This window comes from Ixodes scapularis, unplaced genomic scaffold (assembly GCF_016920785.2).
Source record: "Ixodes scapularis isolate PalLabHiFi unplaced genomic scaffold, ASM1692078v2 PGA_scaffold2__306_contigs__length_199485367, whole genome shotgun sequence".
Lineage (NCBI taxonomy): Eukaryota > Metazoa > Arthropoda > Arachnida > Ixodida > Ixodidae > Ixodes > Ixodes scapularis.
The window spans coordinates 166,598,465-166,620,416 of record NW_024609857.1 but is presented as its reverse complement, the minus strand read 5'-3'; the positions used below and the strand labels follow the sequence as shown (position 1 = coordinate 166,620,416).

General features: G+C 48.8%; 1 protein-coding gene across 2 annotated transcripts in view; it reads left to right on the top strand.

Moving 5' to 3' along the window:
- The window catches only part of LOC8030991 (solute carrier family 41 member 1), a 239,830-nt gene that overhangs the window by 113,694 nt on the left and 104,184 nt on the right, over positions 1–21,952 (top strand). For both annotated transcript variants that reach the window (XM_040500875.1, XM_029978532.4), the window contains exons 3-4: positions 10,817–10,961; positions 12,382–12,528. In XM_040500875.1, the coding sequence (XP_040356809.1) occupies positions 10,817–10,961; positions 12,382–12,528 (292 nt within the window). The remainder of the gene's footprint in view (positions 1–10,816; positions 10,962–12,381; positions 12,529–21,952) is intronic.

Genomic DNA, 21,952 nt, shown 5'->3' with positions numbered 1-21,952 from the left:
CCTCCTCCTATCCTGTGACATTCGGTGTCCCGCAGGGATCAGTACTTGGTCCTGCGCTTTTTCTGATTATATCCAACTGGACGCGGAGCACAAATAACAAAGACGAGGAAGTGTAGACGTGACAAGCGCTGAACTTCAACGGTTTATTTAATAAAAGGAAAACATAACTAACCATCCATATCACAATTGCGTCAAGACGATAGTGATAATAGATGAATTTTTATTTTAATTAACGAAAATTAAGACAAACCTAGTCCTCACCTGAGAATACTAGGACACCATGGCTAAGGCCTCATATTTCGACTAGCAATCTCTGCAACCAGTAGGTACCATAACTCCTCCCAGTTGATTCTTACTTCTCACATGGGAATCATGAAGCCAGTTGGCCCTCATTTAGGAAGAGCAACGGCCAGTTGACATATAAATTAATCCGAGTTGACTCAGATGGGACCAGTTAATTCCCGATTAGAATTCCAACGGGTCTCTGTTTGGCATGTTCACCTGGGTATCATTCCAACTGGCTGCCGCACACAAATCTAAAACATATTTCCCCTATAATGAAAAGCAGCGCGAAGCATTTGCATACAGAGAAGAGAAATACATACCGTACAAGGCGCTGACTATCAACTTTCTTATTTTGAAAACACGCGGGCATGGGGCCTTCTTTCTGTTTCATTGTGGTGTCGCTTCTTTTTCTTCAACTGTGGGGTCGCTTCTTTTTCGTTTTCTTCGAAGTTGTTTTCTTTTTTGCTATATGGTAGGCCTCAATAATTTTCCAAGACAACTGCGTTTGGTGTTTGTACAAAATATTTGTTTCTTTACACCGTGGTTCACAGCCGCAGTCCCGGCAATGCATTGCTAAATGGGAGTATCCTCCACCTTTTAACGGACTGCGATGTTGGCTAAGTCTGATGTTTAAGCATCTCCCCGTTTGACCGATGTATGAGTGTCCGCAGGAGAATGGGATTTCATAGACTGTCTCCTTTTTGCAAGGAACGAGCTTCATGCCGTGCTTAATGTGGCATTCGTTGTTGTCTGTTTGAGTGATTATGTTTGCGCGTTTTTCTACAGCGGTTACAATTCTTCTCAGTGTGTTGCGGGCTGAGAATACGACATTAATCTCCTCTCTGGAGTCGACTCCCTTCGTCCCATTAGAGGGGTGGTGAATATATGGTATGACTTCTACGTTCGTTTTGTCTCTTTTTAGCTTTTTTATTGTGTTGTCTCTTGGGATCCACTTTTATACTACGAATTAGGTCGTCACAGGCCGATGAGATAACTGTGTTTAGAAAGTTCGAGTCCCTGAGCCTGGGGATTTGGGCGGAGAAGCTTACTTTCTAGTTGTGGATGCAGGATATTGTTAGCGCTGGCCGCAAGCATGAAAAACCGATACCGTTCTCACGAGTTTCAAATGTGCCGATCAATAGTCAAGTAAGCTTTTAGAGATTCTAGAGTGGTGCATCAAGTATACATGTTCTATTTTATGTCCACTAGGACGTTCAAAAATTGAATTTCCTACTTCATGGGGGTCTGAAAGGTGAAACGAAGGCCTAAGCTTTCTTCCATGAGCAATCTTAGCACGTTGTGAATTGCTCCACTGAATTATGCCTTCGCTATTAACACCAAGTAGTCGTCTACATACCTGAATAATTGTTTTGAATTACCTATCGATCTATGTTCAAGTTGCCTGTCAGCTCTTACCAGAAAAATATTGCTAAGCATAGGTGCCACCCTTGAACCTATGCAAACGCCTGACATTGGTACATAAACATTCTCCTGCCATCCTATAAGCGTGGATTTTAGATAAAAGGCCAAAATTTCAAGGAAATCTATTGGGATTCCGCATCAGCTGGCATGACACGAAATCTGCTGGTGGGATCCCCTCATCAGGTGGGATCCCCTCCTCATACTAATCCGAGAGCCACCACTGCTCAAAGTGTATGTCGATCGTCACTTTTACCATTCCACCAACGTCCAGTTGATGGTTGAGGTGCGCTCAATGATCCCTAGCTGGTAGCCAAGTCGCACAGACGCGTTCATGATCTCTGCATCCTCTCGCAGTGAAATACCAGGAACAACTTGGCGGGATGGCGATCGGCTATCGCAATCGGCTATGACAATAGGCTTTCAGCGGGCCTCTCGTCGCGGATGGCTCCCAGCTATGATGGCCATCATCGATGGTGCCCTATCGCTGAGAAGGCACGCCAACGGAGTGCACATACAATCAGGTGCACGCAAAAACTAAAAAAAGGCAGGCAAACACTCTGCAAAATTAGCTTCATGTAGTAACTATGCCAGCACACATTTGGGAGCCAACTTTCTTTTAAAAACCTACCCTACTAAAAAAAGAAAGGAAGTTCTAAGTTTGAATGGGTTTTAAACTGGTCGACCCTTTCGGATCAAATGGCATTATGGGATAGGGTACCCCTTTGATACGGGTACCCATTTGATACGGGCACTCGTCCATTGTAAGGGGAAACGGAGTATAATGACGACAAGGGGAAACAGGGGTTACTTTGTTTCCCGAATGCCTGTTTGAAGGTGGTCGACAGGGCTACCCGTTTGAAACGGGCAGCCGTTTAATACCGGCACCCCTTTCATAAGGGCTCCCGTTCGGTACGGGTACTCGTTTTATACTGCGCCCTCTTAAACATGCTATCCGGGAACTGAGAAAAATTCTTTTTTAGTCCCCAACAGTGTTGCGGAATGGGCACCCCCATTCCATTCCAATTTCATTCCGGGGAATTAGAGTTCTCGATAATTCCATTCCTTTCAACTCCAAGGAATGGGGACACTGGGCCCATTCCCACTCCTGGAATGGCTGAGTCGCTCCATTCCATTCCTCCAATCCCTAAACGTTAAAAGGGTCACTTGACAGCTGCTATACGTTGCAAGGTTGGGCAGAAATGTTCAGAAATGTATTTGGAAATACAAATACTGAGATAGATGAAAATAGTTGCTAAGGTACTGATACTCAGGTCTCAAATATATCTGTAAAAATGTATCGTGATACGTATCAGAAATACATTTTAAAAGAGGCAAAAAGTCTTTGGAAAATGAAATACCCTGGTTGGTTACCCCTAGGACGCGGCCGATGAACTCTCACACTCCTGTTGCTATCAGCGCTGCGTCCAGGTTGGTTACCTCCAAAACGCGACCGACAAACACTTACATTCCCGCCGTTGTCTTGTAGCATACGCTGCACCCTGGTTGGTTATCTCTTTGACGCGGCCGATGAACAATCACAGTCCGGTTGCTATCTGCGCTGCGTCCAGGTCGGTTACCTTCAAGACGGCCCAGAAACACACACAAACCCGCTGGTGTCTTGTAGCATGCGCTTCACCCTGGGTGGTTATCTCATGAACGCGGCCGATGAACACTGACAGCCCTGTTGCAATCTGCGCTGTGTCAAGGCTGGTTAACTCCAAGACGCGGCCAAGGAACACTCATATTCCAGCTGTTGTTTTGTAGCATGCGCCGCACCCTGGTTGGTTACCCCTAGGACGCGGCCGACGAACATTCACAGTCCTGTTGCTATCTGCACTCCGTCCAGGTTGGTTAGCTCTAAGACGCGACCGAAAAACACTCTCAGTCCCGCTGTTGTCTTGTAGCATTCGCTGCACCCTGGTTGGTTACCCCTAAGACGCGACCTGCAAGCACTCACAGTCCCCCTGGTGTCTTGTAGCATGCGCTGCATTCTGGTTGGTTACCCCTAGGACGCGGCCGACGAACACTCACAGTCCTGTTGCTGTCTGCGCTGCGTCCAGGTTGGTTAGTTCCAAGACGCGACCGACAAACACTCGCACTCCTGCTGCTGTCCGGTAGCATACGCTTCACCCTGGGTGGTTACCCCTAGGACGCGGCCGACGAACACTCACAGTCCTGTTGCTATCTGCGCTGTGTCAAGGCTGGTTAACTCCAAGACGCGGCCGAGGAACACTCATATTCCAGCTGTTGTCTTGTAGCATGCGCTGCACCCTGGTTCGTTACCCCTAGAACGCGGCCGACGAACACTCACAGTCCTGTTGCTTTCTGCACTCCGTCCAGGTTGGTTAGCTCTAAGACGCGACCGAAAAACACTCTCAGTCCCGCTGTTGTCTTGTAGCATTCGCTGCACCCTGGTTGGTTACCCCTAAGACGCGACCTGCAAGCACTCACAGTCCCCCTGGTGTCTTGTAGCATGCGCTGCATTCTGGTTGGTTACCCCTAGGACGCGGCCGACGAACACTCACAGTCCTGTTGCTGTCTGCGCTGCGTCCAGGTTGGTTAGTTCCAAGACGCGACCGACAAACACTCGCACTCCTGCTGCTGTCTTGTAGCATACGCTTCACCCTGGGTGGTTACCCCTAGGACGCGGCCGACGAACACTCACAGTCCTGTTGCTATCTGCGCTGTGTCAAGGCTGGTTAACTCCAAGACGCGGCCGAGGAACACTCATATTCCAGCTGTTGTCTTGTAGCATGCGCTGCACCCTGGTTTGTTACCCCTAGGACGCGGCCGAGGAACACTCACACTCATTTTGCTATCTGCGCTGCGTCCAGGATGGTTAGTTCCAAGACGCGACCGACAAACACTCGCACTCCCGCTGCTGTCTTGTAGCATACGCTTCACCCTGGGTGGTTACCCTTAGGACGCGGCCGACGAACACTCACAGTCCTGTTGTTATCTGCAGAGCCGTATATGTAGAGAGTTTGGCCATTCGTTGGGAAGTATAGGAGACAAATGAGGAGACGCCATTGGCTGAAAGCGGGCTAGGCGTGTTCCAGGGCGTCTTCAGAAATTCGAGTGTGACCAACCAGAAGCCGGAAATAATACCCTGGCGGTGGTCGCGAGAAACAAACCTGATAAGTGCATTAGAGTAACTCTCGATGGCTGAAAACATGGTACACGTGATGTTTCAATCACGCTCATCCAAAGTTATAATGGAAGAGTGCGACTAGCGGAACGATCGACATAATCCGTACGCCAAGCGCCGAGGGCCGGGAATCTGCCGTCCGAGCGGTCGCACTCTGTCCGCGCAAAACAGACTTAAGCGACGCATTCGTTTCTTACATCTTTCTGCATGATCATGATCAAAACAACACGTGCACCCTATTTTCAAACATAAAGAGTTACTACACTTCACTCTTACGCGCTTATTAAAACCATATACGAACATAGACCCTTGATCAGAACTGTTACTCGCTACCACCGCTAGGGGATTCTTTTCGGGTTCTGGTTGGTCAAGAGAGCATGCCAAGCCCTCTTTCCGAGTCTGCCGTACGCCCTTGCTCTGCCCGCGCCTCCCATTGACCAAACTCTCTACATATACGGCTCTGGCTATCTGCGCTGCGTCCAGGTTGGTTAGTTCCAAGAAGCGGCCGAGGAACACTCATATTCACGCTGTTGTCTTGTAGCATGCGCTGCACCCTGGTTGGTTACCCCTAGGACGCGGCCGACGAACACTCACAATCCTGTTGCTATCTGCGCTGCGTCCAGGTTGCTTAGTTCCAAGACGCGAAAACAAACACTCGCACTCCCAAGCTGTCTTGTGGCATACGCTTCACCCTGGGTGGTTACCCCTAGGGCGCGGACGACGAACACTCACAGTCCTGTTGCTATCTGCGCTGCGTCCAGGTTGCTTAGTTCCAAGACGCGACCGACAAACACTCGCACTCCCGCTGCAGTCTTGTAGCATACGCTTCAACCTGGGTGGTCACCCCTAGGACGCGGCCGACGAACACTCACAGTCCTGTTGCTATCTGCGCTGTGTCAAGGCTGGTTAACTCCAAGACGCGGCCGAGGAACACTCATATTCCAGCTGTTGTCTTGTAGCATGCGCTGCACCCTGGTTGGTTACCCCTAGGACACGGCCGACGAACACTCACAGTCCTGTTGCTATCTGCGCTGCGTCCAGGTTGCTTAGTTCCAAGACGCGACCGACAAACACTCGCACTCCCGCTGCTGTCTTGTAGCATACGCTTCACCCTGGGTGGTTACCCCTAGGACGCGGCCGACGAACACTCACAGTCCTGTTGCTATCTGCGCTGCGTCCAGGTTGGTTAGTTCCAAGACGCGACCGACAAACACTCGCACTCCCGCTGCTGTCTTGTAGCATACGCTTCACCCTGGGTGGTTACCCCTAGGACGCGGCCGACGAACACTCACAGTCCTGTTGCAATCTGCGCTGTGTCAAGGCTGGTTAACTCCAAGACGCGGCCGAGGAACACTCATATTCGAGCTGTTGTCTTGTAGCATGCGCTGCATTCTGGTTGGTTACCCTTAGGACGCGGCCGACGAACACTCACAGTCCTGTTGCTATCTGCGCTGCGTCCAGGTTGGTTAGTTCCAAGACGCAACCGACAAACACTCGCACTCCCGCTGCTGTCTTGAAGCATACGCTTCACCCTGGGTGGTTACCCCTAGGACGCGGCCGAGGAACACTCACAGTCCTGTTGCTATCTGCGCTGCGTCCAGGTTGGTTACCTCCAAGACGCGACCGAGGAACACTCATATTCCAGCTGTTGTCTTGAAGCATGCGCTGCACCCTGGTTGGTTACCCCTAGGACGCGGCCGACGAACATTCACAGTCCTGTTGCTATCTGCGCTGCGTCCAGGTTGGTTAGTTCCAAGACGCGACCGACAAACACTCGCACTCCCGCTGCTGTCTTGTAGCATACGCTTCACCCTGGGTGGTTACCCCTAGGACGCGGCCGACGAACACTCACAGTCCTGTTGCAATCTGCGCTGTGTCATGGCTGGTTAACTCCAAGACGCGGCCAAGGAACACTCATATTCGAGCTGTTGTCTTGTAGCATGCGCTGCATTCTGGTTGGTTACCCTTAGGACGCGGCCGACGAACACTCACAGTCCTGTTGCTATCTGCGCTGCGTCCAGGTTGGTTAGTTCCAAGACGCGACCGACAAACACTCGCACTCCCGCTGCTGTCTTGTAGCATACGCTTCACCCTGGGTGGTTACCCCTAGGACGCGGCCGATGAACACTCACAGTCCTGTTGCTATCTGCGCTGCGTCCAGGTTGGTTACCTCCAAGACGCGACCGAGGAACACTCATATTCGAGCTGTTGTCTTGTAGCATGCGCTGCATTCTGGTTGGTTACCCTTAGGACGCGGCCGACGAACACTCACAGTCCTGTTGCTATCTGCGCTGCGTCCAGGTTGGTTAGTTCCAAGACGCGACCGACAAACGCTCGCACTCCCGCGGCTGTCTTGTAGCATACGCTTCACCCTGGGTGGTTACCCCTAGGACGCGGCCGATGAACACTCACAGTCCTGTTGCCATCTGCGCTGCGTCCAGGTTGGTTACCTCCAAGACGCGACCGGCAAGCACTCACAGTCCCCCTGGTGTCTTGTAGCATGCGCTGCATTCTGGTTGGTTACCCTTAGGACGCGGCCGACGAACACTCACAGTCCTGTTGCTATCTGCGCTGCGTCCAGGTTGGTTAGTTCCAAGACGCGACCGACAAACACTCGCACTCCCGCTGCTGTCTTGTAGCATACGCTTCACCCTGGGTGGTTACCCCTAGGACGCGGCCGATGAACACTCACAGTCCTGTTGCTATCTGCGCTGCGTCCAGGTTGGTTACTTCCAAGACGCGACCGACAAACGCTCGCACTCCCGCTGCTGTCTTGTAGCATACGCTTCACCCTGGGTGGTTACCCCTAGGACGCGGCCGATGAACACTCACAGTCCTGTTGCTATCTGCGCTGCGTCCAGGTTGGTTACCTCCAAGACGCGACCGGCAAGCACTCACAGTCCCCCTGGTGTCTTGTAGCATGCGCTGCATTCTGGTTGGTTACCCTTAGGACGCGGCCGACGAACACTCACAGTCCTGTTGCTATCTGCGCTGCGTCCAGGTTGGTTAGTTCCAAGACGCGACCGACAAACACTCGCACTCCAGCTGCTGTCTTGTAGCATACGCTTCACCCTGGGTGGTTACCCCTAGGACGCGGCCGATGAACACTCACAGTCCTGTTGCTATCTACGCTGCGTCCAGGTTGGTTACTTCCAAGACGCGACCGACAAACACTCGCACTCCCGCTGCTGTCTTGTAGCATACGCTTCACCCTGGGTGCTTATCCCTAGTACGCGGCCGATGAACACTCACAGTCCTGTTGCTATCTGCGCTGCGTCCAGGTTGGTTACTTCCAAGACGCCACCGACAAACACTCACAGTCCCCCGGGTGTCTTGTAGCATACGCTTCACCCTGGGTGGTTACCCCTAGGACGCGGCCGACGAACACTCACAGTCCTGTTGCTATCTGCGCTGCGTCCAGGTTGGTTAGTTCCAAGACGCGACCGACAAACACTCGCACTCCCGCTGCTGTCTTGTAGCATACGCTTCCCCCTGGGTGGTTACCCCTAGGACGCGGCCGATGAACACTCAGAGTCCTGTTGCTATCTGCGCTGCGTCCAGGTTGGTTACTTCCAAGACGCGACCGACAAACACTCACAGTCCCCCGGTTGTCTTGTAGCATACGCTTCACTCTGGGTGGTTACCCCTAGGACGCGGCCGACGAACACTCACAGTCCTGTTGCTATCTGCGCTGCGTCCAGGTTGGTTAGTTCCAAGACGCGACCGACAAACACTCGCACTCCCGCTGCTGTCTTGTAGCATACGCTTCACCCTGGGTGGTTACCCCTAGGACGCGGCCGATGAACACTCACAGTCCTGTTGCTATCTGCGCTGCGTCCAGGTTGGTTACTTCCAAGACGCGACCGACAAACACTCTAAGTCCCCCGGGTGTCTTGTAGTATACGCTTCACCCTGGGTGGTTACCCCTAGGACGCGGCCGACGAACACTCACAGTCCTGTTGCTATCTGCGCTGCGTCCAGGTTGGTTAGTTCCAAGACGCGACCGACAAACACTCGCACTCCCGCTGCTGTCTTGTAGCATGCGCTGCACCCTGGTTGGCTATCTCTAGGTTCACACATTTGCGTCGACCATGTTGTGCTGCGTTGCATCGTGCAGCACAGCACCTCCCCGTTGACTCATCGTAAATGCCGCCATAGAAGCAGCTCGACGCAAGCAGTCTTAACCAAGTCAAACGCAGTCAAACGCAACTGTGTGAGCAAGCCTTCTCGGTCTTTTTGCTCTCTTGTAGCTTGCGTTGCTCCTCTGTTGGTTTCCTCCAGGACACGGGCGACAAATACTCACATACCTGCTGCTGTTTTGTAACTTGCACTGCGTCCGCTTGTCTCTCGGATGTTTCTCGTACAACCGCAGATTGTCCCCGTCGTCCACGCATGTCGTCTCTCTGCCTCATCTCCCCAGAGACTGCCTTTCTCTTCCCGAAAATTGCCCTGGCGCACCCAAGGCTAGCCGACACCGGCGAGGCCGTTTCTCTCTATCCCCTTCAAGCGAGTCCGCCACACCGCTCTGAAGTGTAAACAGGTCCGCATACCACCACGCTCAAACCTGTAAATAGTTTCTTTGGGCTAGCTTCAAACCGGCCCGCCACGGCGCTATGGTGCTTGAACATGCTCACATACCAATAATCTCAAACCTCTAAACATTTTGACTAGGGCGATAAGGACTTTGATTGTGCCGGCGGGCAGTCTGGTTATACTGCTAAACGAAGGTTAGAAACTCTTGCCGGTTTGGTTGAACGGGCAGTGGTGTGAACCTGCTCAAATTGCGAACGTTTATTTTCGGCAAGGTGTAGTTTCTGTGATTGAAGCAAGCAACACATTGTTTAAATTGATTGCACTAAAATATTGAAATTTAGACGAGAAAAGGAAAATGCAAAGGAAATTAGATGAGCGCAAAAAACGTATTCTGTTCATGTGAAATAAAATCAAATGTATAATCGCAAACCCACCTGTCGTCGAGTGTGCCTTCAAGAAAAACGTCAACCTTGTGCGGCTCCGGGATTTAAAATTTTAAATACGATATTTATAAGTGGCACTGTGCGCACCCGCTATGTACGCTGCTAGTTCAGGACGGATGGTACCATCTTCCATGCATTTCCCAGCAGCTTTTTAATTGTGTAATTATATGTTTCTTGTATTACGCGGTCTCGTTTCTCAATTTTGCATACTTTTCGTCTTTGGATAAAATTAATTTTTTTTTTCCTTGGGAAGGATCCGTGAGTTCGGTAACTCCACGACTCCATGCAGCAGCGAAGTAGGTCGTCTGCTAAAAGATTATGCTTGTAAATGAATAATATACTTTTATTGCCTATGGTTTTGAGATAAATGGCGTCCAGCGCTTTTTCAATCCAGCGCTATTTATATCTATGCTAAAAAGCATCTAAGGAGGTACCAACGTTTCTGAAGGTACCTTTATTTGGACGCATTCGACGATGGTGGCAGACGATCGCGGTACGACTCGGTAGGACTGCGTTTGTGGTCACTAAACACGTGCAAAACCGCGGTTTTTTGTCGTCTTTTTTTTATTATTTTTTGTATTCACGGTACAAACTACTTCAGGCAGTTTTGCGTTCGTCCTCGTTTGTCGCGGCCGAAAATGACCGCAGAGTAGCAGAAGCAGAGGAACTCGCTTGCCGCCTCGTGTCAACGGGTGCTCCTCCTCTCATTCGCTTTCTTATGGGACAGGAGGTCGCAACGTGTCCTATCAACGTCCGGAATCTTCGGATTACAAGATACTTCTGTGTCCTTTCCCATATTTTATTTCTAGTTCCTGCTCACTCTTTTGTAAGTACAGAACTTATGTTTCGTTTCGAGCAAGCGACTCAAACAGAGCTGTGCGCCCGGTCTCAGGCGAGACCGTTAGCCCTTTGAGGCGAAACTCGAGTTGATACGTGTTCTTTGTAGCGAGCGGACCCCGAATGATGGAGTGGGCCTCTGTTGCAGTGCCAGGCGTGCGTGCTGTCGCTGCTCTCGTCAGTGTTCGCCATCGTGATGGGGCTGGTCTCGGACGACACCTTCCGGCTTGACCAGGCGCTCTTCGTGGCCGCCTGCAGCATGTGCACCGCCGCCATCGCCAGCTTCCTGCTCGGTGAGCCGCCGCACTCTGGGCAATGCGAACAGGAGCTGAGAACCACGCTCTAGTTGGAGGGAGAGGCGCATATGTCGCTACCCACTGTCTCCATAAACTCGAACCAAGCCTCGCGTTCGTACGCCATGCCGAGGAGCGGACGACGAGAGAAGCAAAAGCGACTAGCCTTCGTGTCCATTTTTCCAATCAAGGCGCTTTGATGTCGTTGCACGCTTTCATCGTTTCCCTCAGTTTTTCTCTGTCCCGGCGATGGTCGGCGTTCAGCACAATCTCGTGACCTTCTATCGTGCTGTTACTGCACGTACATGATCGAGGCTCACCTCAGAGTTGTCGAAAGACCTCTCGGTCCTTCTCATTCTTTCAGTGACTGGAGTCGCCCCGCGGAACTGTGCGGACGAAAGTGTGCTTCTGGTTAGCTCCGGAAACAGCCGGTCACCGAACGGCAGTTAAAGCGGTTTAAATAGACGCAACCGCTGCCGCTACGCATCAAATGAACCCCGCTGGAACTCCTCTGTGGGTGCAGAGCACGAGACGGCACGAGCCTTGTCGTGGACTGCCACCTTTTTCCTATAGACAAAAGGAAGGACGGCGTAGCGCTTGCGCCGAACGCTCGGTGTGATCGGTGTATTTATTTAAAAAAGGTTCGGCTTTTTGATTTTCCTACCAACTCCTATGACCGACGTATACATCAGAAAAAAAAACAAAACAGTGTGATCATCCGACTCCGCAGGGGAGTTGGCAGTTTATTGGAAAAATCTACCGTCGTTGCCACTGCACCGGCTTGTAATACAAAATACCTTGCGAGAATTTAGTACTCGGTGTCCTACAAAAAACCAGCTCAAACTAATACGCTCGATGAATTATAACGTGTTTCACACGAACACTGAATATTTTTTTTTACTAGAGTGGTCAATGGGTGAAGCGGGTATCACGCTTCTTTAATCAGAACCATACCTGACTAAAACTCCCGCTTTTGCCGCTGAGACATCGTTCGCAATTTCTACAAAAGTACCTCGTTGCTTCTTCCTCAGTTTTACAAGCGTAAAATTAAAACAGCAAAAAAGCTCCAAAACAGTGTTGGATGATTTGATACCCCGAAATGTAAAACATTTTAACGAAAAACTAGATATGTATTTTTTGAAAGCCTCGGATTGAAACAGGATCATTATTAGTGAGCAAGCGCGGTCAGTTGCAGGCTTTCATCAGAATCACAGGTTCAATGAATGAATGTTTCCGAACACTGCACTTACCCACTCAGGCAACCACTAACGGTGTGTGTGGCAACTAAACTAGCCCATTGATCGATCGGGTTGCTGCGTCTTCATCGCAGCAAATTTCAAGCAATTGGGCGGGCGATGGTGTTGCAGCGTAATGAGCACGTTCCTTCGGGGGCTTGGAGTGACGGGCGGTCCCCGCGCAGGCAGCGTGATGATCCTGGTGGTGGCCCACTCCGGTCGGTGCCACGTGAACCCGGACAACATCGCCACGTCGGTGGTGGACGCCCTGGGGGACATGACCACGCTGGCCATCCTGGCTGGCCTCAGCACGCTCTTCTACTCATGGATAGGCGAGTACGCGCTACACGCCTCGACCGGCCTCAGGGCGCAGTCGCCGCCTTGGAGCACGTTTTCTTTGAGGGCTCCCGAGCTCTGTTCATCGACATACACTGCGACGTTTCGTCCAAAGCATCTTTCCGGCCCCGGCAAGCAGATGAGTGCCTACCCTGCCATCACTTGGCCATTCCGACAAGGCTTGGTGCAAGCTGGGGCCGGAAAGCTGTTTGGAGGTCTGCACTCCAGTAATTTAGACGCAACTGAAGACAAAATACCTCACGTATAACTCCTTACATCTTGCCGTTGACGAGGAGTCGTTGCAAGTGTTGAACAACTCGGACGTCTGGCCGGATGGCTGTCCGTTTCGCCCTTTTTTGAGAGGTTGCCTAGTTCCCGGGATTACGTGGTTGCAGCAGAAAGTTTAAAGTATTAATGGCTCGGAATCTTAACGCTTATTATCAAAATGTCCGCGGCCTTAGAACAAAATCGGATGAATTTATGTCTAATCTGCTAGGTACTAATTACGATATTGTCATATTGTCAGAAACATTGCGAATAGTGAATATTTTACACCTTCATTTACTGTGTTTCAAGGAGATCGTGATTATACTTTCCTTATAAAATATGGAGGTGGTGTATAGATAGCTTGCAAACAATCACTGAAGGCACATGGGCGAAATGATTTGGAAACCTATCAAGAATTCGTGTCTCGTGGCGCTTTGCGTAAAAGCCTCAGGATTCAGTACGGTCACGTGTCTAGTGATCAAAATTGTACAACATGGCGGCAGCCAGGGGGGGGTAACTTTATCCTGGTGAACGGGATGCCAGTTTATCGCTCTAGGCCCCTTTACCTCGTTGGTTTTGAAGCACACCGTCCAGATCTATGGAACACAGAGTTTTGAAAGCAAAATGGCCCTTCAAACGACGGGAGGCGGACTGGAGTGATCGAGGGAGTCTAGCAACGATGGTGTCACCTGACGTCTCGTAGCCACGTCACGTTACACAGTATCACGTGATGTCACCTAGTCCCTTTACATCAGCGTGTCTGAGACACATTGACACTACGGTATCACATGATGTCACCTTGAAACGCGATATCCCAGTGTCGCGTGGCGTTATGGTGTCAGGCGATGTTACCTAGTCACGAGATGACATGGCAACATCCCAGTGTCACCTGTCATGATGGTGTCCTATGACGTCGTGGTGTATGCGACGTCACATACAACTCTACGTTCTATGCATTTCTATTGTCTTTGTGATGTTGTCGGTGTGTCATGTAACACTGTTGCATCATCCGGGCTACATGTTATGCACTCAGATTCTCTAGTAGCTCCATTAATACTGTGTTGAAATATATTTTAAAAGGACACTGACACCTCCCAAAAATGTTTGGTATATTTGCTAGGCGATGTAATATGGGTGTCAGCAGACTACCCACTAAATATTTTGCTACAGAGTCACGTATATTTTTAAGTCAAAAACGCAACTGCTCGAAACCGAAACACAAGCATGGAAACTCATGGCTGGAAGTCACGTGCCTACACTCGACTGCGTTTTTTTTTTTTTCTTCGCATCTCCGGCATGTGAAGCAGACAACCAAGTTACGTGTAGCGTCTGTCGTGCGATTGTTTCGCATTTATATTCCTTCCGCTCGATGTTCTGCGCTTGAAGATCGATCGGCCGGTACCACGAACGACGGTTCTCAAGTAGCGGCCCCACGTCCGTCGCAACGTTGGTTCGTCGCGCACCGCCATCGCTTTGTCCAGCTTACGATATGCCCGCTTTACGTCGACATACTCGGAATGACGTGCACATGTGCTTCTTGTGATTTGTGCAACATTTCTTTTTGCTCGTTCAACTTATTTGCCGTTTCTTGGAGGTCGCAAGAATGGGGTTCGTATTCTTTTATATTTTGTTATATTCAGTCTGCGCCTTGGATGACCCACAACGTTGAATATATTTGGTGCACATAATTTGAAAGCCACGTGACCATGGCAAAAAGAGTGAGCGCGGCAGAAACCGGCCGATTCTGGACCGGCTATTTCGGACGGAAAGAAAACGCATTTTGAGCCTCAGATTGTGTTCTGGGTAGTTGGGCCGTTATAGGCTATGTTCAAAGAAACACTTCGGCGAGCATAAACACCCTGTCAGTGCCCCTTTTAGAGCCCAGAAAGAACTGCAGGCACACTGTGAATTACAGCAGTTCATCTTTATATTTACTCATCGACAATAGATCAACTGAAGTTCGTTGTGGAGGTTCAAAAAAAGGCTCGAGGTACACCTAAGCACTTCTTATGAGTTTTAAATGCGAAAGCACGCACGCCGCTCTTCGCTGCCTTCTTTAATCTGCGGTGTATATAACGCGCTGACCTTAGACGTAGAACGGTGGAGCCGCTGCCTCGCGGACATGCAGCGCCATCGGGTGAGCGATCGTTCAAACTGTCGTGTGCCTTACGGCGCGAGGAAGGAACAGACAGCAACGTAGGGGGACAATGGACAAACAAAATCTCCAAACACAGGTGAGCGACCGAAAACATCCGCCCGTTCCGGGTATCGAATTCAGGACCTCTCCATTTCCAGTGGAGCGCTCTACCAACTGAGCTAACCAGGGGTTAGCTCAGTTGGTAGAAGAGACAGGTTTTATCAGCTGCCACCAGTCTAACCCCAACAAGGGTGAAAGGCTTGCATTTTAAGGTTATGATTATAATGCAATTAAATGCAAAGGCGCAAGCGAGCTGGACAAGAATGTACAGCTGTCTTTGCAGATTTGTGTTTATCCATTGTCCCCCTTGTTCCTCTTCTTCAGGGATTACTTTCAGCAACGTACTTCCCAGCAGAACGAACCCCTTGTTTTATTCCATGCGCGGTATATATTGCCACGCGCCGTACAACCGATAAGAGGCGAGCGAACGCTGTGATCAGTGTTAACACAACAGTGCGAAAACACTGTCAGGATGACACCACACACACTGATACGCAGCGGCCAATGGGAGCCTCGTCGACGCGCGCCAACCAATGGAACCGAAGTGTAAAAGGTGCCATTGGCTAGCTTTGCGCATGGTTTTATTAAGGTGCCGTTTTGCATGGTTTAAAAATTGATGACGTCGGGCTCGCTCCATGAGACAGTTAAGGCTTTCGCATTAATAATTCTGGTCGAAAATACAACGAAGGGATTGTACAATATAGTCGTGGATTGTTAAAATAAAAATTTACGAAACAAACAAAAATTAGTAATGATGACAGAGCTTGTACCAAAACTAAAGAGATAGTAGTCTTTCCAATCTCCCATTTAAAACATGGCTCCATTGATTTTAGTGCTTTTGAAGTAGTATTAGTCTTCGATAAAGCGATTTGTTTTTCATGTTTCCCGAAACCGAAATAGGGTGCACATGGCAGGTGTCCCTAGGTACCGCCCCATATGAGGGGTATAACCGAAACAACTCATCCATCCGTTTATTTTTTTTATTTGTTTTTGTTTATGACAAAGGCGGTTAGAAGACATTGGCAGAGCCATATATGGAAATAGTTTGGTCAATTGGAAGAGCGGGCAGAGTCAGGGCGCGTAACAAACGCAGATAGAGGGCTGGACATGCTCTCTTGGCCAATCAGAAGCCGAAAATAATTCCCTGGCGGTAGTATCGAGAAACAATTTGAGTAAGTGCATAAAAGTATTTTCTCTTCATGGCCAGGGCCGGATAAAGAGATATAGGGGCCCTGGGCCAATGAGCACATCCCCGCCCCCTTTCATATATCGTGATTCTAAGGAAAGCGAGAAATGCATCAAGCGGTTGCTTGTAGGTACCAACGGCTACATTGACTTCGAACATCCATTTTGTATTTTGTTTTCCGGAAATGTTTAGACTCCTAATTCCTTAAGTTCGAAAAATTGCTTATTAAAATCTAACACAAACATCACAGAGCAGCAGAGCAAGAACGTGTACATATGTTACACAACGAGTACACAATGAATACATATGATCAATATTATACAATATATAAGGCACAGATAAGTCAGGCAGGACCGACGTCCTAACGCGTCGCATTGACATCGGTGACGCCCGACCGTAACAATCCAACCCCCGCCTTATCAGCGCTCCCAAGCGAGCCCTCCTGAATGCGCCCTTAGACAAGATGATCGAAACTGTCATGGTTTGACCGTCTATGAGCCCATGGGCCTTTTCGGTTTTCTTCGCCTTGTTTTAGGACTGCTCGGCCCGCCTGCGCGCAGATTTTCGCCACCTAAATTCGATGACGACGAGAGATCTTAATCCGTTCCTATCCATTCAAGAAATCACGCACACATTGTCAGACGCGACGTTTTTTACTACTATCAACTTCTCTCGTGGCTACTTGAAATATATAAATGCACTCAAACGACGTAGAAAATACCGCTTTCACTTGTCACAGGGGCTTCTTCGAATTTTGTCCGAATACCGTTCGGACTTTGTAACAACCTCATTTCCTACCAAACAAAAATAAATATAGTTCTCGGCGATGCAAAAAAAAAAACTTCGCTCTCTGGTATCTCAATTACGTAACTGTCTTTTCGCGTTCATACAGCACATGCATGGTGCTGGTCGGACTTTGCACTCTGAAACAATACAGCTGGCTACTCACAAGATTGACCTGCTTTGCTTCGTGGTTGATAACAGTGTGCTGAAACCGAACCCAGAAAGCTCCAGGCAATCCTAGAATACCCCCGCCCCATGATACTAACAGCTTGCAACGTGTCTTCAGCATGATTGCTTTTTATCGCCAGTTCGTTCCGCATTTTGCTAGCATATCAAGGCCCCTCTATCAGCTGCTGCCTAAAGGAAAGAAGTGGGTATGAGGCGCTGACGAAAAGCGTTCGTCTGAATTGCTTTTCGAAGCGATAGCAGAAAACGCGTCGCTGCAGCTTCCCGATCTAAACAAACCGTCCTTCTTACAGACGGGCGCGAGAGATTGCGGTTTGGGAGCAGTCCTGCTGGAATAATTTGACAGCGTGTTAAGACAAGTTCCTTTTGCCAGTCAAACACTTCGGCAGATCGTAACTATTCTGTCACCAAGAAAGAATGCATCGCCATTGTGTTCGCGCTCAAGAAATTTTAAATGTTTTTTTTTTGTTTTTGATGGAGCGCGTTTCGTAATCCAGAAAACCACCAATCCCTGTCCTGGCTACAAAGACTCCAGAATCCCGCAGGACACCTCGATCGATGGGCGCTGGTGTTGCGGCGTTACCACAATTTCATCCAATATAAAAAGAGCTCTATAAACACCGTTGCTGACACGCTGTCGCGCGCACCGGTTTCTACCGAAGCGCACGCAGATCCTGAAGAAATGCCGCTAACCGCTGCAGTAGGGCCAACCTTCAACGACCACTTTATTTATTTATTTATTTATTTATCATACCTCAAAGCGCCCTTCCGGGCATTGTATGAAAGCGGAGTACACATTTTGGAAAAAAATAATAAAACAATAAATTTCGTACATATTTGCTTAAAGACAAGAAACAATGCAAATATATACCCACTCAAGAAAAAGTACACTCATACACAAACAAAAATAACATAATATACCCACTCAAAAGAACACTCGTACACAGACAGGGAGCATTGTGCCAACCAGGCTACAGGTAAAGAAATTAAACTATCTTCGCACATGAAAAACAAAAGGGACACCATCCTATGACTCATTCCTGGGAAAGTGGAACAAACGTTCAGATGTACATTTGAATTCATTTTTGTCAGTTATAATTTCAACGTGGTGGGGCAAAGAGTTCCATTCTGTAATGGCAAGCTGTAATGGCGAGTTGCGAAATTGGTTCGTGCGACAATTTGATAAGCAAATTTTGTGAGGATGATCATGTCTGGAAAAGATGCGATGGGGGGGAGGCAATAAGCGTTCCTTAAGGCTAATAATAAAGTAATAAATATTGTGGATGAACGCCAGACGCGAGACTTTGCGCCTGGCGTCTAATAGGGGTAAGTTAGCCCTTTGTTTCAGCGCGGAAACACTCGTGTAAGGTGCATAGTCACTATACATGAAGCGCGCGGCTTTGTTTTGAATCTTTCATAATTTGGCGATTGGGTAATCCTGGTGGGGATACCATATGATGCTGGCGTATTCAAGCTGAGATCTGACAAAGGACCCTAAAGCTAGTAAACGAGTATCAGGGGGAGCTAAATACAACTTCTGTCTGATGAATCCCCAAGGAAAGACTGGCTTTTCCAACTATGTAGTTAATATGATTGTGCCAACTAAGAGTATCGGAAATGAAAACACCCAGATATTTATATTAATTTACCTTTTCCCGAGAGACACCATTGATAGCGTAGTTGCAACTGATTGATGATTACTTTGTTGTCACAGTCATGCACTTTGTTTTGTCGATGTTAATTCGCATCTGCCACCTGTTGCACCATGAAGCAATATAGTTCAGATCGCTTTGAAGTGTACATGTGTCGGCTGTATGTACTACCTTTTCATACAGCACACAATCGTCAGCGAAGAGTCGAATCGACGAAGGAATGTTAACATATAAATGAGACAAAGAAGGGGTCCCATTAGAAATTGCAACGGATTAGGTTCTATTTGTAAGGAATTGCCTAATCCAAAATATAAGTCAGGGGTCTATATTCAACGTTTCCAGTTTTTTTTAATAGCCGCTGGTGTGGTACTCGGTCAAATGCCCGAAGAAAGTCTAGAATTATGATGTCGGTCTGTTGGAGCGAATGAACGTTTTCATAACGATCAGTTACAAGCTTGAAGAGTTGCGTTTCGCACGATTTGTCTTTTCCAAAGCCATGTTGCCCCTCAAAAAGAATGTTATTCTCTAAAACAAAATTAACAATATGACTATATATAATATGCTCTGAATATTTACAGGGAATGCTCGTTAATGATATCGGTCTGTAATTATTTAAGCATGACGTGTCACCGGACTTGTGAACAGGAATAATTTTTGCATTCTTCCAGTCATTCGGAAAATGCCCTTCTTCGAGGGATTGCTGATACAACAAAGCTAGTATGTCGCTAGAAAAATGCTGCGTAATTTTAAATAATCCAGTGTTATTGCCATCTATGCCTGCTGAAGAACGATAAGAGAGGCTTCAATGATGTTTCCTATAAAACGTGCACAAACAGTGATCTTTTCCAAAAAAGCATGGTCATAGGTCAATTCACAAGAAGGTAACGGAAACGATTCGTTGGTGAAAACTTCACTTAAACATTTATTAATATTGTTAGCAGTTTCAAGGTCATTACATCTATTTCCCTCCGCATTCGTAAAGCTACGATTAGAACTTGTTTTCGGCGGATTTATGCGATTCAAGAATTTTGTCGTTGGGGGGGGGGGGGGGGGGGGAATTGATTTTAGAAGGCCATGTAAGTCATCACTGTAGAAAGCTGTTTTAGCTTTTTTTTAATTTCGAGAGCACATGCAGATGAACGGGAATTACACAAGTCACAAGATAGACTGGGGTGTCATTCTGAGCAAGAATGATCTTCGTGCAGCAGAGCAGGCTGATGGCGTCTGTCGGAAGCTGATCGACAGGCTTGTGGGGCAAGCCCCAGCGACACCACAAGCTACAAGCAGTTTTACTGCTACGTCCTGGGAGACGAAGGCTTGCTACTTCGATACATCCCTCCGCCAGAAGACTCCGCCTCCGCAACTCCCTTTCGTGTCGTGGTACCACGCAAACTGTAGAAGTCGTTTTTACGTCCCTTCCACGATTCTGCTCTCGCTGGTCATTCTTCAGATCAAATATCTAGAAGAACTTTGCCGTACACTTTCAACAAAAGGGTAGTCGTAGGGTACTACATATCGGGTAGTCAGAAGCCGTCACAGATATCGCTACTAACGACTCACGCAATCAACAGGTAGTCACAGTGACCACCCCCAAAAGCAACATGGCGGTTGGCAAGTGACAGTGGAGCAATACGAGTAAGGCCTAGCGAGCTGGACTGCTTTTTGCTAAAATACAATTCTCAGGGGCGCACGCCCGTTCACTGCCTTCCGTGCGCTCTAAAGCACTCCAAAACGCGCCTCGAAGCACCGGCACGGCACCTATTACGAGTAGGGGCGACGATGTGAGGGGGGGGGGGGGGGGGGGGGGGGGGCATTCGAGGGGGTTTGTCCGCGGCTGCTTTCGCGCGGCCGGCTGCATTTATTTCGCGGCCAGAAAACATTCAAAGAAGGAATCATATGGCGACAAACGGAATGATGTCTTTATTGAACAGAGAATCTGCTTCCTGTGTTTGCCGCAAGTAATCCGGCGTTTTCGGTTGACAGCGGCGAGGCGAAGCATCACCGATTTAAGCGGCGTCAGTTCCGATCATTCAACGCTCCTGCTCACCTGTTAGCATTCGTTATCCACTTTCAAGTCCCTGGTAATCCTCACCGCGTCTGTGCACGCACTTGGCGCTATTCACCGCACGGAACACCCATTCAACTGGCTATGGGATTGATCCCACTGTTACGAGAGGCCGAGAACCTAACCCTTTGCGGCTGCTCCGTGGAGCCATGGAACGCCTCCATGTTTTTCACTCAAATAGGTAGACACATAAACGCGCGACTCCTTGAATCGGGCGGCGACACGCGCCATCTAACGGACAACGCTTAAACCAAAGAGAAAAAAGCAACCAACAGGCTCTGCTTTGAGCGCCTCGCCAGACATGCACGTATGTATATATTCCACACCACACTTCACACATACGCGGCATGCAGACACCATAGGATTTTATACATGAACGCGTTCACAAACAGCACAAGGTAGAACATTAGATATTGACACTCTACATTCTATATACACACGACTAGTCGACACCACCAGGTTATATACTGCTGTATTTTCTGTGACCGATTAGGATGGCGACCACTGTCCTATTTTGCATTAATACGAAAAGACTGTACAAGATTTACCCGTATATATTATTTTCCTCTACTGCACTTAGGAAAACGCTCGTATCCCTAATGTAATCCACTGCAAAAGTGAACTGCAGGTTATAAATCAAATTGAACAGTCGCTACACGTCACATTTTGATCAGTTTTGTTTTCTCGGTTGCCTACACTTCAAGTATGCAGAAGCCTGTTTAATTAATTGTATTAATTATCGAAACCAATTTCTGCAATCACAACTTTCTGAACACGCTGATGCATTTTCTTTTCTCTTTTTACATATCCGAATGACTTCAGCGGCGATTGAGTACACGTTGAGTACACTGAGTACGCGCAGGTGATTCTAGCGAAGTCCGTCCGCCGGTCCTCCCCGAAGCGTTGTTTCATGGCGAATTCCACTGGGCGTTTTGGAGCGCGCCGGGATCAGTTGACTAGATCCGGACTGGAGCACACGATCCGAACGGGGTCGCGCCGCCTACGGATCCCCAGTTGAACATGACCACTGCTCCAGGATCGGTGGATGCCTTCCCGTCATTCAACTGCCCGGGAATCCCCTTTT